The sequence below is a fragment of the Zootoca vivipara genome, chromosome 3 (assembly GCF_963506605.1).
Source record: "Zootoca vivipara chromosome 3, rZooViv1.1, whole genome shotgun sequence".
Lineage (NCBI taxonomy): Eukaryota > Metazoa > Chordata > Lepidosauria > Squamata > Lacertidae > Zootoca > Zootoca vivipara.
In genome coordinates, this window is record NC_083278.1 from 66,955,566 (window position 1) to 66,975,895 (window position 20,330).

At 42.0% G+C, this 20,330-nt stretch overlaps 1 protein-coding gene across 2 annotated transcripts in view; it reads left to right on the forward strand.

The window, feature by feature from the left end:
* TULP4 (TUB like protein 4) overlaps nucleotides 1-20,330 on the forward strand; it is a 95,254-nt gene that overhangs the window by 19,287 nt on the left and 55,637 nt on the right. For both annotated transcript variants that reach the window (XM_035108641.2, XM_035108643.2), the window contains exon 2: nucleotides 9,592-11,920. In XM_035108641.2, the coding sequence (XP_034964532.2) occupies nucleotides 11,669-11,920 (252 nt within the window). In that variant the 5' untranslated portion in view covers nucleotides 9,592-11,668. The remainder of the gene's footprint in view (nucleotides 1-9,591; nucleotides 11,921-20,330) is intronic.

Genomic DNA, 20,330 nt, shown 5'->3' on the forward strand with positions numbered 1-20,330 from the left:
TATTTTTCCCATGGAAGTATTAGTGAAGAGAAAGTGGGCAGAGAAAGCCCCCCCCCCGGTCCCGGTCTTGTAATGCTAGAACTCAAGGACATCCAGTGAAGCTGAATACACCACCACCACCACCACCATCATTTATTCAATTTATGTATCAGGGCAGTGTACAACATTAGAAACACATTGCAAAACATCAATGATAAAAACATAGCAAAATGCATGCTGACAGACAGCCTAACAGTAAAATAATCACCATAACAGTTATTTCCCCCACACTTACACAGGTCATAGATTATTTAATATCCATGGGTAAAGAGCAGTGTTTTGGCCTTGGCCTCTGAAGACATGTAATGATGCTGCCAGATCAGCCTCTCTGGGGAGAGCATTCCACAATTGGGGAGCCACCACAGAAGAGGCCCATCCTCTTGTTGCCACCCTCCGAACCTCTCGGAGTGGACACATAGAGAAGAGCATCAGATGACAAGTGCAGGGTCCAGGTTGGTTTGTGTGGGGAGTGACAATTGAGCTATGTTAAGTGCAACACTAGCACTTTGAATTGGGCCCAGAAACTAATTGGCAGCCAGTGCAGTTGTGCCAGGATTTGCACCAGCTGAAGTTTCCGAAATTTCTTCAGAGGCAGTATAATGCATTACAGTAATCCAACCTAGATGTTACCAAAGCATAAGCCCCAGAAGTTAGGCTATCCTGTCCAGGTACGGGTGTAGTTGAGCCACCAGCTGAAGCTGGCAGAAGGCACTCCCGCCACTGGTCACCTGGGCCTCAAGTGACAGTAGTGGATCTAGGAGCACCCCCAAGCTACGTACTTGCTCCTTAAGAGGGAGTGTGACTCCCTCAAGAGCAGGCAATCTTCCACCCATCCAGTCTAGGGAATGACCCACTAACAGTGCCTCAGTCTTATCTGGATTGAGCTTCAGTTTACTGGCTCTCATCCAGTTACAGGTAGGTAGCCGTGTTGGTCTGAGTCGAAGCAAAATAAAAAAATTCTTTCAGTAGCACCTTAAAGACCAACTAAGTTTTTATTTTGGTACTAGTGGTTTTCAGCCCGTTCAATAACGGGCGCTAGAATCCTGGGGTTCGGAGAAGCGCTTGCGCAGCGCTTCTCCGAACCCTGGGACCTGTCCTTGCTGTCGGCGGCAGGGGGACAGGAACGGAGGAGGAGAAAGCGCTGCTTTCTCCTCCTCCGTTCCTCTCCCGCACCCGCCGACAGGAAGCAGACATCCCAGGGTTAGGAGAAGCGCTTGCACAGCGCTTCTCCGAACCCTGGGACCCGTCCTTGCTGTCGGCGGCAGGGACAGGAACAGAGGAGGAGAAAGCGCTGCTTTCTCCTCCTCCGTTCCTCTCCCGCAGCCGCCGACAGGAAGCAGACATCCCAGGGTTCGGAGAAGCGCTTGCGCAGCGCTTCTCCGAACCATGGGACCCGTCCTTGCTGTCGGCGGCAGGGGGACAGGAACGGAGGAGGAGAAAGCGCTGCTTTCTCCTCCTTCCTTCCTCTCCCCCAGCCGCCGACAGGAAGGACGCGCGCACTCTCCCCCCCGCCTCCTCCAACCGCCGCTCCTCTCACGGGCCAGGGAGGGTTGTGAGGAGGCCTTCGCCGGCCTCCACCCTCACTTCCCTGACGTGCCGTGCAGTGAGGCAGTGTCCGGCGGGAGCAGCGGTTGGAGGAGGCAGAGGGGGGGGAGAGTGCGCGCATGCAGTCTCTGCTGTCCAATCCCTGTATCCCTAGCGCACATGCGCAGTGACCCAGGGACACACGGGACAGCTTGGACGCAGGGACAACTTGGACATTATTATATAGGATAGGATGAGATTTCGTGTGCATGCACACTTCTTCAGATACGCTGAAACAGAAGTCAGCGTATCTGAAGAAGTGTGCATGCACACGAAAGCTCATACCAAAATAAAAACTTAGTTGGTCTTTAAGGTGCTACTGAAGGAATTTTTTTATTTGGCTCTCATCCAGTCCATTACCAAGGCAAGACAAAAGGTCCAGGCTGTAGCTCTGCTGTAGTTTTAGTCCAGATCAGACTCCCAGTCTTTCTTTTTTAGGTGAGATACAAACCACACATTTAGTGCAATGTGCAGTTTTGACTGTATCCAAATTTTGGAAAGATTACATTTACATGGGGACCAAGTAATGCACAATTACCGGTAGCACTGAACAGGACTGGGATTAGTGCTACCGTAGTGTTAAAAAACATCTGCTGTTGCTTGGAAGCACCTCTGCTTGTGCATTCTCTCCTGTCACTTCTGCAACAAGGTTTTGAAGGTTGGAGATGTTGCAAAAGACTGCACAGCTTATTAGCTGTCTGTTGTGGTCTACCAGGTGCTTTAATTTCTAAAGAGGAAAAGTAAAGTCAATACAAGAATATCAAGCAACTAGGTTTTTATCTTAAGCAATGAAGATGGAGAAGCCTTTAACCTTTTTTTGAACATTGCAAAAGTTTATCCTAGAATTAGTGGCAACCCCTTTATCCTCTACCCTGATATAGCTACGTATCTCCAGTGCTGGCATTGCATCTGAACAGATTCCGGTCCCAATAGCCATTGTATATAATAAGGCTGCTCTAGGTTTCTCACATGGTGTGGTCCTGCCTACATTTTTTTGATATCCTGGGAGATGAAATAAGTCCATGTAGACCAGTAGAATGGCTATGGAAGTACGGTAGCTTTGTGGCCAGCTGGGGAAGACTGAAGAGCAGAGTCCACATGGCTTATAAATTGAAGATGCTCTTCATCATATATTAAGGAAAGGAAATAACTTGTGACAGTCATTCAAATAACTCTGATAGCCCTCTTTGAATAGGTAGTTTTTGTCTTTGTTAATTGATTGGGTCACTGCCCTGTAAAGATGTGATGATGGCAAAATCTCTGAGCTTTCACAGGATACAAAGGCATCTGGGCTACATCTGGGCTACAGCTGATTACACAACTCAGGTCTGAAATATTGGCCTTGTTCAGTTTCCTTTTCTTAGACAAAAAATATCCGACCTGCTCTTCATTCTGATGGACACAATCATGAAAAAATCATTTGTATAGTAAGTAGTAGGTACGATGAAGCCTGCTCAAATTCCCCATTAACATATATAGTAAAATTTATCCACCTAGCATCTGCCCAATCAACATCAACTGTGTAAAATGCAGAGCATAATGTTCACCAACTGGCTACATGACTATTAACCAAGACTTGAAAAGCAGCTGTGATATGGCCATGGTTCTCAGTTCTTTGTTGTTTGTCACTTTGAGGCTTCAGAAAGTACTTTGCCTTATTTCTTGGGGGTGTAGTGGGCACCGGGGACAGAGTTTAGCGCATGGGCTCACAAAGTACTTTGCCTTAGATCTTAATCATGATTTCACAGCTCAAGAGCTTGATGTACAATATGGTATTAAACCTTGCTGGTAGTTTCCCCCTTTTCTTTTTTAATCCATTAGGCGCTTCACATCTCTTTGCATGTGTCATAAATTGATATAAATAACACATGTTATTAATTCAGAAGGAAATTGCCCAAATAAATCAGGCAGCTCGGAACAACATGGAATACTGGTTAAACAATTGGGCATATTTTGTGTCTCTGTACAAGATGTGTTGAGGTGAAATTGCTTTTTCAATTTGTTTCCTCTAATGGATGAAACCCAGTTAAAACAACCAAACCAAGCTGTATGTAGCATTATCAGCTTCTTATTCAAGCTGATCAAATCCCAAGTTCCTCATAAAAAGAGCATTCCTCAACAATTTATTACAGTACAGTGGTACCTCTGGTTGCAAATGGGATCAGTTCCGGAGGCCTGTTCGCAATGTGAAAAGGCTCCATCCTGAAGCGTTGTGTCTGTGCACGCGTGTGATGCAATTCGGCGCTTCTGCACATGCACGCACGCCGAACCCAGAAGTAACCCGTTCCGGGATTTCCGGGTTCAGTGTGGCCGTAACTTGAAAAGATGTAACCAGCAGCGGACGTAACATGAGACTGTATTATACAAAAAAAACCACCTGCAGTTTGAACTCTATGTACAGTGGTACCTCTGGTTACAGACGCTTCAGGTTACAGGCTCCACTAACCCAGAAATAGTACCTCGGGTTAAGAACTTTGCTTCAGGATGAGAACAGAAATCACGCGACGGTGGTAGCGGGAGGCCCCATTAGCTAAAGTGGTACCTCAGGTAAGAACAGTTTCAGGTTAAGGACGGACCTCCAGGACGAATTAAGTTCTTAACCCAAGGTACCACTGTACTATGATTGGAAAGTATCTTCTTTTTACTGGTCCTACAGTGTTATAAATTGAATATCCTTCCCAGTTGAAGGACGGGTTTTTAATGTCTTCTCTTTGTAAAGCAACTGTGCAAGTAGGCTAATCTTTAAGGATCTTTTCCTTTAATTTCTTTTAATGCAATAAATGCATATTTCCCCTCATATGTTGTACATATGGCCAGTTCCCCTGAAAGTAGCGCTTTTGTCATGGATATATTCTATTTTCTGAGTGTGCAATGTATATCTTGCATGGGGGACGAGAGGGGGACGTGATATTCCTGACTAGTTCATAAATTAGTATTGTGTTTGCTTGATGGACTGTGGTACCAACAGGATATTGTTTGTGATGACCTTGTTACCAAATATTTGGTACTTTTTATTATTTATTTGGAGGCCATGTGCAGGGAGGGGCATAGCAGCTTTCTTCCTGTACAACCAAGCTATCACCTCATTTTATTTTTATTTTTAATGTGTGGGTGAGATACCGCCATGTAGTTACAGAAAATCCTCAAAAGGATGATTGTATCAGATGTAATATTCTTCATATTATCAGAGCATTTTTGTTTATTTTGAAGCCTCCAGAATTCCTCAGTACTTACATTTATATGAAATGTGGGCTTGGAGAAACAGGAAACGGCTCCTGTACCGTTAATAAGCAAAATCAGCCATCTCCTATCAGGTCATATAGGCCAGAGGGGTTGAATAGAAGGTTTTAATCAGCAAAGTGGATGTCAACAGGGTTGGTATTCTAAAATTAGGAATTGATTACCTGCAGCTGACATGGCCACGTGTCATTATTTAAAATCTAGTTTCTTAACATCTGCCTTCACAGTAATATATATTGCCACTCACAGGCTGTTGCTGAGGAGAAGCCTCTTAATGAGCCTAAAAGTATACAGAAACCTTTATTTGCCTGCATAGACATTCAGTAAAAGGGGGTTCTCTTTTACCCTGGAGACCAAAATGGGCAAACAGTTGCTTAAGAGCTGGCCCTGGTGAAAAGGTGGGTCTGGAGAAGGGATGGAGGTAATGTTTTGTGGACTCTGCAATCATCCTCTGAAGCCCTTCTTCATGTGCCCACTCCAGAGGGTGGCAACATGAGAACAGGCCTTTTCTGCAGTGGCTCCCCGCTTGTGGAATGCTCTTCCCAGGGAGGCTCGCCTGACACACTTTGCTCAACAACAACAACAACTTTATTTATACCCTACCCATCTGGCTGGGTTTTCCCAGCCACTCTTTAAGCAGCAGATATTTTTAGGCACCAGGCAAAAATATTCCTCTTCTCCCAGACCCTTGGCTAATTAAACACTCTGTGGCCTTTTAAACTGTGGGAGGGTACAGTATTGTTTTTGTTGCATTTTTAGATTCTAAACTTCCCAGTGATCTTCAGATGAAGGGTGATATAGAAATTTATTAAATAAAAAATTTAAAAAATCACTAATTAAAATTGTTAATTAACATTAAGAATTGACTAATCAACATTAACATTAATAATTCACTAATTAACATACAAACAAAATTAAGTGGAAGAATACATTTGAGTATGGTATTAGCTGTTGGACACCATTGTATTTCAAGCAAAGGATGTGTGGGAAAAGTTGTGCTGGAATATGCCTATTGGTTGCTGTCCAGTGGAAATTTCTAACATACTAGCCTTACATTTAGGGGAAGGTCCCATTTATTTAAATGGAACTATCTAATAAATATGTTAAAATTTATGGTCTAAATGTATTGACCTAAATCTATTGAATCCCAGAGATTTATGCCTGCTGTGAACTACAGTACTGTACCTCTATAGACAATTTCAGAGCAGAATCCCAGTGCATTATGAGCTTCTGCTTTCGATTTCAAAGGTATGTGGATTCCATCCTGAATTGTTCCCTTGCACACACTCCTGGCAGCCTAGAAATGTGTGTTTTTCTAACCTGTAGTGAGTGCAAGGGGATAAATCAGGAACATGCTAGGTCTCCTCCTCTAACATTTTGGTTGGCTTGGGCTGGTAAAAGGTATTAATTGGAAACCACTAAATAATATAATATAATATAATATAATATAATATAATATAATATAATAATATAATAATAATTGACAGAATATATACTGTATCCAGTTTTTAACATTTTTCTTTTCTCCCGTAGATAAGGCCAAAGCTGTGACTCTCTAGCAGATAGCAGTCATGAGATAGATAGTCGATGAGAAAAAGTGACTGTGTGGAGTTTCCTCTGAACAGCACCTGCCAGCTGTTGATCATTTGTAAGCACCGTGGGGTCTTGTGTAGTACCAGAAACTAGGCCTGCAAGTCCTTTTGCCAGCTTTTAACTTGGCAGGAGGAATGAAATGGGAAGAAACCTGCTTCAGAGCTGTTTTGCCAAAAGTCACAAGTGCTCATTTTTGCATTGGGGGGCAGGGGTTCTGAGGTTTATTACTGGTCATCTGTTTGCGCACTCTTACAAAAAAAAATCTAGAGCATTAATAAGTAGCAGTCTAGGACACCTATACCTAGCCACCTTTCTAGGCAGAGATCAAAGCAACAGGGAACTTTTAAGAGCTGCTACTGGCTTCATCAAAAGCGGCAGTCTTGATGTTCAGTTCTGTGACTGGGGAGCATGCATGCGCATACTCCAAAAAATCCAATGTATGTTGCATGGAGATTCTGTGAGTGTTACAAAACATTCTGCTTCATCCCATACTTACCTGTAAGTAACCCCCAGTGAACTCAGTGGGTCATGTGTTTGAGTAGGCAAGTCTAGCAATATCAATGGAGTGTCCAGTTCATCATGTGTTGCGTGATGGTGGGACTCCATTTGCGACTTTGTCACAACAAACTTTTTAGTTAGGTCACTGTTACATATTTTACAAGTAGAATACTGACAGCTGGTGGCTTGTTCAAGTTCAGTTGGAGAACTTATGACCCGGCATGTATTTGAAACTAGATCTCTACTCCAGAATTCTACCTCCAGGAGCACCTTGGCTTTTAGCATTTGAATGAAAAAGAGTAAGCATTAATTTTGGTTTTAAAATTATTTCTATTTCTATTTTTTAATTTACAGAAAATGTTGTTTACAGTTTTAGTATGCATGCAGTATGTAGTCTAATTCAAAATAAAAGTGGTCTGCTTTTCTAGTAATTTTGAATTATTGATTGATCTAGGTAAGTAGTTTCCAAACTCCCCCCCACTATTGGGTCCCTTGAAAATTTCTGAGGGTTGGTGGACCACTTAATGAGGATAAAGAGGAGATGGAATAGCAGAGGGGATTGAGAATACTTAATTTCTATTGGATAAAAAACACCACTCAAAGGGTGTGTGTGTTAATGTTTATCGGCTGTAAAGAAGCTTCTCTGCCAAGATTGGCAGAGAAGACTTGTTCTTTTCAGTTGGAGGGTAAGAAGAAAAAGATGGAGCGAGAGAGGAGGGCTGTTCTACCTAGAAGTTTGTAAAGCACAATATATGGGATTAGAATGGCTGTTTCAAATAATCTGTTGCAATAGGGTAGGATTGATTCCATCCAGCATCCCCAGTAAGGGCTGGGAGTGGGAGAGGCCACTGCTTGAAATTCTGGACTGCCAGTGTTGACAATACTGAGCTAGATGGATCAGTGCCTAAATTAGGTATACCTCAGTTAGCTCCCTATGTTTAAAATTGGGAAATATTTATGTTTCAACTATGTAGCAAAGACCTGTTCTTTGTTTTTAACGTTTTAAAAACTGTGTGGTATTCACGTTTGGGAGAACCCTGCACTTACCACAACACTACCAAAAGGTTGTCTTTTAAGAAGTAGCGATGACTACATCTAGTTTTAGGTGACAGGCCAAAACTTTCATTTTTACCTGTGTTTTTGGCCTTTAATTTGAAGTTTTAAAGTATTTGTGGCATCTTTGGATGAGGCAAGATCTGCTAGACCTCTCATTTGCATAATGTGGTGCTTCCTCACCTATTGATTGCATTTATTATCATTGGTTTTAGTATTTCTGTTGTGTTTGTAAATTGCTTTGGGTAATTTCATCATCATCATCATCATCATCATCATCATCATCATCATCATAGAAATCAGATAATTATTTCCAGAAAAAGTCAGCAGTGGCAGCTACTGTTTTTGTAAATTAGATCAGTAGTCCTACAAACTAGGAAAACATAAAATGCCAGTGAAGTTCCCTCTCTGCAAGAAGTGAGGTTACAGGGAACCAGGCAGAGGGCCTTCTCGGTAGTGGCACCCGCCCTGTGGAACGCCCTTCCAACAGATGTCAAGGAAATAAGCAGCTATCCTATTTTTAAAAGACATCTGAACGCAGCCCTGTTTAGGGAAGTTTTTAATATTTAATGCTGTATTGTTTTAATATTCGATTGGAAGCCGCCTAGAGTGGCTGGGGAGACTCAGCCAGATGGGCAGTGTACAAATAATAAATTATTATTATTATTTAACACCAGGCATATTTGAGCAAATTCATTTACTGTAGTAACAACAACAACAACAACAATGACAATAATCCTGGACAGTGTGAGCAAGTAATGGTGTAACTGAATAGCAGCTTATTCATATTTCTGAGACTCAGATGTTTAAACTCAAACAGAAAAGTACCTTTTAATCTTTTGGAGCTAATGCTGAGTCTTCTGTTAAGTAGCAGTTGCTGAGAAATATTTTATCAAAGGAAAATTGAAGCTTCTTATCCGAGGAATAATAGCTGAAGAAATAATTATCTCCTCTTCCTGTTTTGCTTTGTGCTACCCAAAAGACTCATTTGTGGAGGCTTGACAACCCATTTATTCCTCTTTGTTTTGTTTTGTTTTATTGCGTTTATATCCCTCCTTTCCTCCATGGAGTTCAAGGTGGAGTAGATGGTTCTCTGCATCATCTCCTGATGATATTCTCACAACCCTGTGAGGTGCATTAGGCTAAGAGGCAGTGACCATCTCAGTGTGCTTCATGGCTGAGTCCAGGGACTTGAACTCTGGTCTCCCAGGATTTAGTCCAACACTCTACACTGTCTCTCAGTTTACAGACTTGCTGACAAGTTTCATGCGTGATTTTGGAACCGATGGTCACGATAGCGTATATTTCCTACTCTGATACCCTACCCACCCATCTTTCCTACTTTTACTTAAAACCTGCCGTGTCACTTTCTGGTCCTGCGTGTTACGTGATTTAAATTTTTTAAAATGTTTTGAAATATTTTTCACACCAAAGTTGTAAAATGAGAGTATATTGTCAGTACATGATACTGAACAAGAACTGCCATCTCATTTGGCACCCTCAGTTTCAATGTGCACAGTTGTACAGTCCTGCTATTTCAGTACATGTGTGTATATATAATTCTTTTTTTATTTTATTTTACAGAATTGGAAGCACCCAGGGAGTCCCAACTCAAATAAGTGACAGATGGCTTGCTAGACTGCCATAGCCAAACTGCGGCACCAGATGCAGCCCAAATTGCCAAGTTGAGGGAGTGCCTGTACATACTGTATGTATGCGTACACACACACACACACACACACACACACACACACACACACACATTTCTGCAAACCCACAGACTGGCAGTTGCATACTTTGGAGAGTTTTTGCCATGGATGAAAATTAATTCAAGGACCAGATGGAGCGACTTGACAGCACAAAGACCAAAATGCCACGGAATGCCATCTGTTACTAGTGGTCAGTTTGCCATACGGTCTGTGGCAAGTGGGGAAAAAACCCTTCCAAGAAGCAGCATAAGAAAAACACCCTTTGCACAGAGCAAATTACGCAAATACCTCTATGAAATAAATAAAACAATCTGAGCGGAGGGGAGAGTGATATTGGCATCCCTGAAAGAGGAATAATGCACAAATCTCTAGTGCTTTTCTGCACTGGACTCTGATCGATGCAGTGGGGTTTTCATATGTCTGCCTGTTAAGTTGTGACAAGTAATTGTGTGCTGATGACTGGAAGCAGACAAGTTTAGGAGCAGTGGGGCAGATCTAGGGATTGAGCTTCACAGACTTTATCATCCTGTATTGAGTTTTGCAGCTCAGTTTGCTACTTTTTCTTCTGGTTAATGCAGTTATTATTTGGGTTCCTTGTATCATGGTACAAATATTTGATAATAAATATTACTCAAAGCATTTGGAACACTTTTTAAACTCATTCTACAGCTGCAAACGTGTTAAAATTATGAATCTGCACTCTGGAGAAATATCAATAAGGAAGGAACCTATTGGACACGCAAAGGAGGCATGATGGGAAACCGTAGAAGGAAAGGGAAGTTGGATTTTCTGTGCGGCTCCCCAAACTGTTTCTAATTGGCCTTCTTGAATCCATCAGGATCTGCAAATAATCGCTTACTTGATGTGCTTTCAGTTCTGGCACTTCTTTTAACAAGAGGATGAAAAGCGAGTCCTACAATTCTCTCCTAGTGGAAAAAAGGGAAAAGACAAAGGCATAAAATAAAATAAAAACAAAACAGCCCAAATTATTGGAGGAGACTTCAGAGTTTACATGAGGTGAATGTCTCTGTTTGAGAAGCTTAAAAGGTTCAGAGCGTTTAAGGAACAACAAGAACACAACGACAGCTAAATGCAAAGGGGCTTTTCTTTTCATGCCTGCAGGTGGTTGTGAGTTGTGAGGAAGCAGGCAAGGCAGTGTGATAAACGGGGACTCCATTGGAGGTGGTGGGGGAGCCACCAGCTGCCGAGGAAATGGGGCAGCCTTTGGATTGCAGAGACTGCTGGGTTGAACAGTGAGCAGTTGAGTTCAGAAAGGGCTTTCCCACCTGGCTTGGCACATTGGTAACTGCCCAGAACTCTGGTCTTTGGTCTCGCACGGTCTGTGTGCCTTTCCCCCCCACCCCTTTATGCAATCTATTTCAGCTTTAGCAGCGGAAATTTCATCTGACGGGGAAGATCTGCCAGAGGGTGGCTTTGAGGAAAGATGAATGTCCGATATTTGTGAACGTGTGAAAATCCAACTGAAGGAAATATTTTTAAAGCCTTAAGTTACTTGAAACCTACACATCTGCAAACCTTTGTCTCTGGAATCACATCATGCTATACTGGAAATCTCAGGCTGTACGATGATTATATCCAATTGAGCAAAAAGACGGCTTGCCGTTTCCTCGAACGCCTCTTCTGCAGTAGCTGTTTCTCCAAAGGATAAGTGTACCCTCACTCCAATGACTCCAAATCAAAATGAACCTGGTTTTGTTTTGGTTTTTTTAAGCATTACGTTTTCTTAGCCGACTGTCGTCATCTTTTATAGAGAAATTTTTCACTATGCATTTGGTGGATATTTATAAAAACTGACCTTCTCTCTCCTCCTCACTTCGTATTCTGATCTGTCGAAACTCTTGAGCTTATCAATAAAACAGAAGCGTCAGATTTACATTTTCTGCACTAGACATAGTACTTTCTTATGCCAAAAGGGAAATATATAGCAAAGCATGTATGCCGCAGTGGAACATGGGCCTGTTCTCTGTAGTGATTCCAACATCCTCTGCCTCTCTTGGAAAGGCAGGGTTCCTAAAAGTGAGAAGGAGAAGCCTGTATGCCGCAGGCGATATTATGAGGAAGGCTGGCTGGCAACGGGCAATGGCAGAGGAGTTGTGGGCGTTACGTTCACCTCCAGCCATTGTAGAAGAGACCGGAACACTCCGCAACGCATCAACTTCAATTTAAGGGGCCACAACAGTGAGGTGAGTAAATGCCAAGCTCTTAAGTTTCAGTTTAGAAAGGTGAACACAGTGGTTTGTTTTGATAAAAGGGCATTTGTGCCAAATAGATAGATTACAGAAAAGCCTTAGGAAAATAAATGGAATTGCTGCTTGCCATTGCCCCACCTGCTTCCGTAAATAACTGTGATGGATTAAAGTTTATTATTGGTAATGCCTTGCTGTAATGTATGCATTGGTTGTCTTAAAAGAGAAAGCAGACGTAGCCCACATGGTCCCCGCCTTCCACCAGATATTGTTGGATCCCAACTCTCTTCAGCCCCAGATAACATGGCCAGTGGTCAGGGACAAAGGGAGCTGGAGTCAAACAACACCTGCAGGCCACTAAATTTGCTATGCCTGGGCTTACCTTTAGAGCAAGACCAAACAGGTTCCAAATAAAAAAGGAAATGTAAGATGCATGCCAAAGTTTGATCAGGAATGGTGCACGGTGAGGCCTGTGCCCTCCCACTGCTATCCTCCTGAGCTCTCCCGACACCTGCACATTGGACAACCTGTTTGCATAAGAATATATGGGGACCAAAGTATACATCATAAAATGTGGGCTGTGTGACAGGTGTGGAATCCAATGTGTATATGTGAGGAACTGGGGATACAGTGGGCATGCCAGAGATAGGATGTTTTTGTGTTGCAAACTTCCGTAGAAGTTGATTAGAGATGGCGTATTATGAACATCTACATCAGAATATAGGGTTTCTGCTGTCAGCAACATTCTGGTGTGTGAACTTTTAAGATCTGCTAATGTGCTACTCTAGTGCTGCTCATCCCCCAGGGCATAAACACTTCCTTATTTTTATTTTTTATTTTTTGGAGGCAAACAAAAGCACTATTGTTGTACCAGGTCTTTTGAGAATGAAGCCTTTGTGCAGTGAAACTCATGTTCCAAGATTTGAGAACTGATTCTGCAACTGTTTTGTTTGCTTTTTCATCCTACTGGTTTTGGTTTTGGTTTTGTATTTAATTTATTACTGCCTGCTTGTATTAGTTATATTTTTTTGTTCTCATGCTGTAAAAAATCGTATTGGCTATAATTGCAGGAAAATGTGGGCATAGTGTCCCTTAGAATCTGTTTGTAAAATGCAGGTGGAAATTAAATGCTGCTGAATACTTTCTAGTAAAGTAGAATTATAATGGAAAGCATTCCAATAAAAGCCACTTGTAGAAACCTGCCTCAATCATGCTCCTCTCTATTTCTAGGGAAGACCCTCTGATAACAGATTATATAGAATGCCTGGAACAGAGGCCTCTTAAATGACTCATAGAGCCATAAGCAATTGAATATGACAGCCTCCACAGTGCAGCTGTGGTGGTGCTTTTTCTTAAAAAAAAACTAAACAAAACCACTACTGCAAGGTAATTAGATTTAAATAATGGTTAGAGCCTGAAACTGGAAAATGGCTTATTCTTACAAGCAATCCAAAAATCTCTTTAAAAATGGCACACACATACCAATATAAAAATGTGTGGGATGAAGCATAGTCTTTTGTTGTATTTTGTAAGATAATGCTTCATTCTAAAGCAGACTTATGCTAACCCTAACTTGGTTTAAAAGCTTTTATGAGCATGATTTAAAGCAAGGTCCAAAATGGCCATAAAAGTATTGTTTTAGATTTTGATCAGGGGCAATCTTGATTCACATATAGAAATTTAGCATGGGAGTTTAACATGAGAGACCAGGCATCAAATCACAGCTCATCCATGAACACACCTGGCTTGCGCATAGCACTTACGCCATACTATATTTGATTGCCAGAACCCAGCCCAGCAGCTAAACCATAGTTTCTTAACCACAGACAAACCATGTTCGTAAATCATTGTTTGTTTATAAAGCTGGATTAACATTAACTGTAGCTTAGTGTTATGTGCGAACCAGGCCACTGCATGGCTTTATCAAGTCCATTATCCCCCGGCTTCCAATTTCCATTTACAAAGTGGAAATAATGATGTATAGAGGAATGGCTTGTATGTGCAAAGGGTTTTAATGAATTCAGTACAGAAGGATGTCGTAAGAAGGACATCCAGTTGATTTCTCTGTCCCACGCTATTACAGAAGGCCACCCAAAGCTCAGGAGAAGCTTATGGGGAGCTGTTGGGTAGGAGGAACTGGTGGAAATCAGGGGCTGTGCCTTGCATCAGCAGAAGTGCTTCTCCTAGTTCAGCCTTCCCCAACCTGGGGACCTCCAGAGGTTTTGCACTACAACTCCCATCAGCCTCAGTCAGCATGGCGGATGATGGCAATGATGGAAACTGTAGCCAAAACATCTGGGAGATACAAGGTTGGAGAAAGCTGCCTGTACTTCTAAAAATACCAAGAGTGGTGTACAACGTAATCATAAAACCAAATAATATAATTGCATTTTCAATATGTGCATTAGAGGAATTGGCCAAACAGTGGCAGGCAATTTCAACTAATTAAAGAGCAGCCCCCCCATCCCATCCCCCCTGTTGCTGAGATTCTAACAAGTTGCGGCTTTTGCCTGCTCTTCTGTTTAGGGCTGAGATGAATACACAGGGATTCTAGTACAATTCTAAAAGCAGAATTGTAAAGGGTTGAAGAAGTGTTTGGATTTGATATCCCACTTTATCACTACCCTAAGGAGTCTCAAAGCGGCTAACATTCTCCTTTCCCTTCCTCCCCCACAACAAACACTCTGTGAGGTGAGTGGGGCTAAGAGACTTCAGAGAAGTGTGACTAGCCCAAGGTCACCCAGCAGCTGCATGTGGAGGAGTGAAGACGCGAACCCGGTTACCCAGATTACCAGTCTACTGCTCTTAACCACTACACCACACTGGCTCTTGCTTGGAATGAAAAAGCCATGGGGAATCTAGAGAATAAGACAGAGGGTTGTATCCGGTGCTAGCCCTACTCATCATAGGACCATTGAAATTAATGAACATGACTATTTTTGGTCCATTAATTAATTAATTGGTCGTGGGTAGCACTGTGGGTTAAACCACAGAGCCTAGCGCTTGCCGATCAGAAGGTCGGCAGTTTGAATCCCTGCAATGGGGTGAGCTCCCGTTGCTCGGTCCCTGCTCCTGCCAACCTAGCAGTACGAAAGCACACAGTGGAAGTAGATAAATAGGTACCACTCAAGCGGGAAGGTAAACGGTGTTTCCATGCACTGCTCTGGTTCTCCAGAAGTGACTTAGTCATGCTGGCCACATGACCTGGAAGCTGTACACCAGCTCCCTCGGCCAGTAAAGCGAGATGAGTGCCGCAACCCCAGAGTCATCCGCAACTGGACCTAACGGTCATGGGTCCCTTTATCTTTACCTAATTAATTAATTAATTAATTAATTAATTGTATACCACCCTTCATTCTGTAGATCTCAGCGCAGTTTGCAACATAAAACCACAAAATACATAAAAAAATAAGAGCAAAAACAAATCAATACTCTCCCCTCCCACAACACATTTAAAAGGGTAGCAGATGTTAATTAGCCTGGTGCTTAAAAGTGTATGATGAAGGCACCAGCCAAACCGCCCAACTCTGAGTAAAACTTTGTTGGATACAAGTGAAAGAGTACAAGTGAGTTGGAATCATGGTTGTTTGGGAGAGATTGAGGGGGGAGGCTCAATGAAAAGGTTATTGTTTGGATTTGGGATGTATAAGAAAGTAGTGTTAGGGGCTATACTGGGGAAGAGTGCTGAGAGTGACCGCCAGAGAGTGAATTACTTGGCTCAATGTGTAGCTTTGAGAAGATGTAGCTCTGAGGTCCTACAATTGGTGCTCGTGAGAAGATTTTTGAAGGATTGGTTTTGCTCACACATACTTTTTTTTGAATAAAAAATGTTTCTGATAATTTAACAGTGTTTTGTAGAGTTCTGTATGCCTGCCTGAGAATTAAATCTGTCCTACTAAAATGGAGTGTGAGGTTCTGCATATGTCTTCCCAGTGACTCCTGTCTACATGCAAGTGACTTCATGTTTTTTGTGAATTAAACCAAAAATTGTTAGCATGTTCAGCAAAACAGAAAACTAATTTGCTTTTAACTTCTGCTCAACTGTTAAAACTGATTTCTGGGAGTGAGTCCACACAGGCCGACATTAATTTCTGTGAAGGGTCGGAGAGTACTAAGAAGGCCTTTTGGCTAGGGAGATGCAAACTACCTACCTGCTTGCTTTTGTGAGAGATCCTTCAACAAGAGAACAAATCTGACCATATCTTGGAACATTTTACAAAACCTGAATTATACAATCTACCGGTTATCCCAGGGGAGAAGTACTGAGGATGAAGGCTGCATTTCTGAGCCATAATAGCTAGAAAACAATTCCACCTTGATTAAAGTGACTTGTCTAAAGATGAAATCTAATAGTTTAAATGGTTAAGAACCCAATGAAACACCAGAAACAATTTGCAGTGTAATTGATCACAGTCCTCGGAATAATTGCCTGTCGGTACAATAGCTGTTTTGTTCTAGGACAGGGAGCAAATTATATAGGCCCTTGTCCTTGTACTAATAACAAATAAACTCTTGGTTAATCTCTCAGAGTGTAATTGTTTCATGTGAGCAGTACGAAGAACAAGTTTGTCTTGAGTCTTCCTGTTCTACCACCTTAGAACTGACAAATATTTTTCTCCTAGTGAAAAACTCAACAGCCACCAAAAATGCCTTATGTAGAAGATACACCAAAGTATAATAAGCACACACAGCGCATGTATCAACAAGGGCTTGTTTCACACTAATAGCTTATCTCCTTCCAATTTTTCTTACTAATTTTTCTTTGCCTTGTTACCTCTTTGGGCCCTTCTCTCTTGCAAGTAGAAACATTGAGGCATACTTGCAATTTAGAGGTGTAGTTCAGACATAGGTTTACTAGCTTAATGAGAACTAGACCGTAGTCTAAAGCTATGCTTCTAAAAAACGCACATGTCTGTGCTATTTTGTGCTTTCTTTTTCCTTACACAGAAGAAATGCTATAGCAGATGCTGCATAGAGGTTAATGTTAAATCCTGCCTTTTGGAATTAGGAATCAAAATCTCAAATATAGGATGGGTAAACCAGGCATGGCAGCAGTACACATGAAAGGCATCTAGGTGACTTAGCGGATCATAAATTGAACATGGGCCAGTGACGCAATGTGAGTGATAAAAAGCTAATGTAGTATTAAGCTGCATTAATGGGAGCAGATTATGAAAAGTAATAGTTCCACTCTGTTCTATACTGCATCTGAAGTACGATGTTCTGAGTTCCACATTGTAAGACATTGTAATGTATGGACATTACATTGATCATGTCATTCCTGCATGTCCAGAGGAAAGTGTCCAAGATGGCGAGGAGTGTGAAAATTAAGTCCTTTGAGGAATAGTTGAAAGAGTTGGGTGTGGTTGGCCTGGAGAAGTTTAAAGGGGGGCGTGACGGGGGCCTTCAGATGTCCAAAGGGCTGTTCCGCAGAATATGTTGCTCCAGAGCACAGGAAACAGGTGGAAATTGCACCGAAGCAAGTTTCAATGAAATGTTAGGAGATACTTTTCAGTTGTGGAACTCCCTTCCACAAGAGATTAGATTGGCTCCCTTTTAAGCTTTAAAGTGAGTTGCTGAGACTTTGTTGTATTTTGCTTGGATTTTAATCTGGTTTGAATTTTTGATCTCTATCCTTGTGTTTTGGCTAATTTTGTTCTGGACTTGGTTTGACTGGATGTTGTCATGTTTTCTTTCTGTCCTGTGAGCCGCTTTAGAGAAAGGCCTAAAAGGTCAGATACAAATGATTTCAAAAACATTATTAAACTGAATCAATAAATAATCCCTGCATCTAAAAGAATATATACAACATATCAAAATGTTTGAGCAAGATTTGATCAGATTTAAAAAGTGTTTCATGCTATTGGTATCTTAGGCCATCTTGCCAACAGGCCAAGGTGCGGTCTTCATACGGTTGTTTTGACTTTTTAAATACTGTAGTATTCTGTCAGCTTATACAGCCTAATTCTGACAGGTATCTAAAGAGTGCATAACTAGAACCCTCCAGGGCTTCTTAAATACAAGACCTAGAATATATGGAAAAATGTTATTTGGATGCTACTATTTTGGCAGTCCAAAAGGGTCTTGGTTCGTAGGCTGAGGGAGGTCTTCAGAATAATAATTTGAAAATGCTAGAAGAACACCTACTAGTTAGAAGAAATCAGAAACTGGGATGCTGTTGAAATCTGTGATACCTTTCCTATGACTTGAGGGCAATCAATATTTCTTTCTAGGTCCACTAGATGGTAGCTTCTCTCTCCGACCCCTGGAGTGCTCCACACACCCCATGTCCTTCCTACCGGTAGTCCACACCCCTCACCACCTGCTGGCGGGAATGTGTCCTTGAACTGTGATAACGTCTAGCTTGCCTGGATGGAGGTGTATACATGTGTGCATTCAGAAACACACTTTTGTGTGGCTGGGACATAGCACAGTGTACATGTCAAAGTCACATATGTTGTCTTGACCCCCTTTCACCTCTCACCCCACCCACCACTAGCGCAGAAGTGGAAGATTCCCCATAAGGGAATGTAACCCTCCAGCTGCAGAATGTTCCCACCTGTGATTTAACGGTTGGATATGGAAAGGAGGGAAAATGTATGTCTGTGTGCTGCAAAGAGGATGGTTAACCAATAAGGCCCCCTCTGCAAATGTTGATTCCTTACGAGATACCATTGCTAAGGTGTCAGAAGTAAATTCTGCTCATGTACAGGGCTGTCATAATTTGTGCTGACTACAAACAGGAGCTGCATTGACCAATAACTCCAGAGAAATTGGCAATTTTAGAGATACGTTTATGGATCTGATCTTAGAATCTATGCAGGCTCCATCCCGACCTTTGTCTGGATGGGAGACCACCCGGGGATGCTAGCTGTCTACAGGCACAGAAAACGGGGAAGTAGATTGCCACATGATCTAAATGGAGTACAGGGGTGGGGACGAGGACAAGGGGAAGGCTTTGATATATGAACAGCAAGAAGTTGGCAGCAGGGAGTTAATGTATCAACAGAACATGCAGAAAAGATGAGGTGGCTATGCAATTACCGGTAAAAGGGTGATTTATGCTTAGTGCATCACATTCATGTCCCACTGAAGATAATTATAAAATTGGTGTAGGTTTCACTAGTACAAAGTCTTTGGCCAGTTGTGCTTTAAATCATAAATGCCTGCATGTACATAGGCTCCATTTGTCACAGGCCTTTTACTTTAAATTGGTTTTATAACCAGGGAAGATCTTATTATTGCTTTTATCATGTTTTATATCAAGGCATAACTATTGTCTTCCGTCGAGTTTCTTTGACCATTATGGCTAGCTTTTTACTGAGATTGGGCCAGCTTCAATAACCTAGTAGTGGTGCATGAATGTGTGGTTACTCTGTCTTCATTCAGGAATATGTTCATTTTCAATTTCTTTCTGCATTCCCCACTGTCCTTTTCCTGCATCAGTGGTGTACTTGATTGGGACATGTGCACAATGACCCTTAGAAGGGACGTGGGACTGATGAGCCTTGAGACTTAGAGAACCGGGAAGTACTGAGGCAAAAGAGATGGCTGTGTCTCTTTCGGAAGTTTGGAGGGACCAGAGATACCCATCGTTCACAGTACCATTGGGAAATGCAATGTAGAAGAAAGAGAGCAAGGAGCCAGCCACTTCTCCCCCAGCCTCAAAAAGTCCCTACATTCAGAAGGCTCTGGTTGTCTCAGAACATGTTTCAATCTTGGTTTTTTCTGGTGGAATTTCAACCTTTTGTTCTCTCACTTTTTACAATGCATCCCCATTAAATCCTCTGCATTCCAGTGTTTCTAACTACCAGTATCCCTTTTTTTCCTCTGATTTGTGGTGTGTGCTTACATGTCATAATTCGCAGAAGACATGTGTATAGCATAGACTTTGCCAATTTGGTGCCTTCCAGATATTTTGGACTACATCTTTGTGAGATTTTTCATCATATGTCAAGGATGGAACCTGAAATCTTGCTTGCACATCCCTGATCTCAGCTGGCTGGTCCTTCACTAAATGGTTCCAATGGTTAGAATGGTTCCAAGTGGACTTGCTTGTCTGGAGGTACTGATGAGGTAGCTTAGCTACCTTTTTTTCGGAATAAAGTGAATGAAAAACTAATGGTGGTTCTACTGCATAAAGAGGGCAACAGTATCCATTGTAGGCACAGTTTAAAAATGCTAACAGACCATATGTAATGCTACCGTCTGTTTTGCAAAACATATCTTTGGAGCATTTGCAGCAGAAATCAACAACAGCTGTTGTGTACAGCAACCAGGGGGGATGAGGAACCGAAGGCTAACTCAGGAGACAGCAAGGATGAAGTCAAAAATAGAAAGAATGAGGTCAGTGTGTGGTGCAGCACAAGGTAAATTAAATACAAAGGTTGATTTGCTTAAGTATACG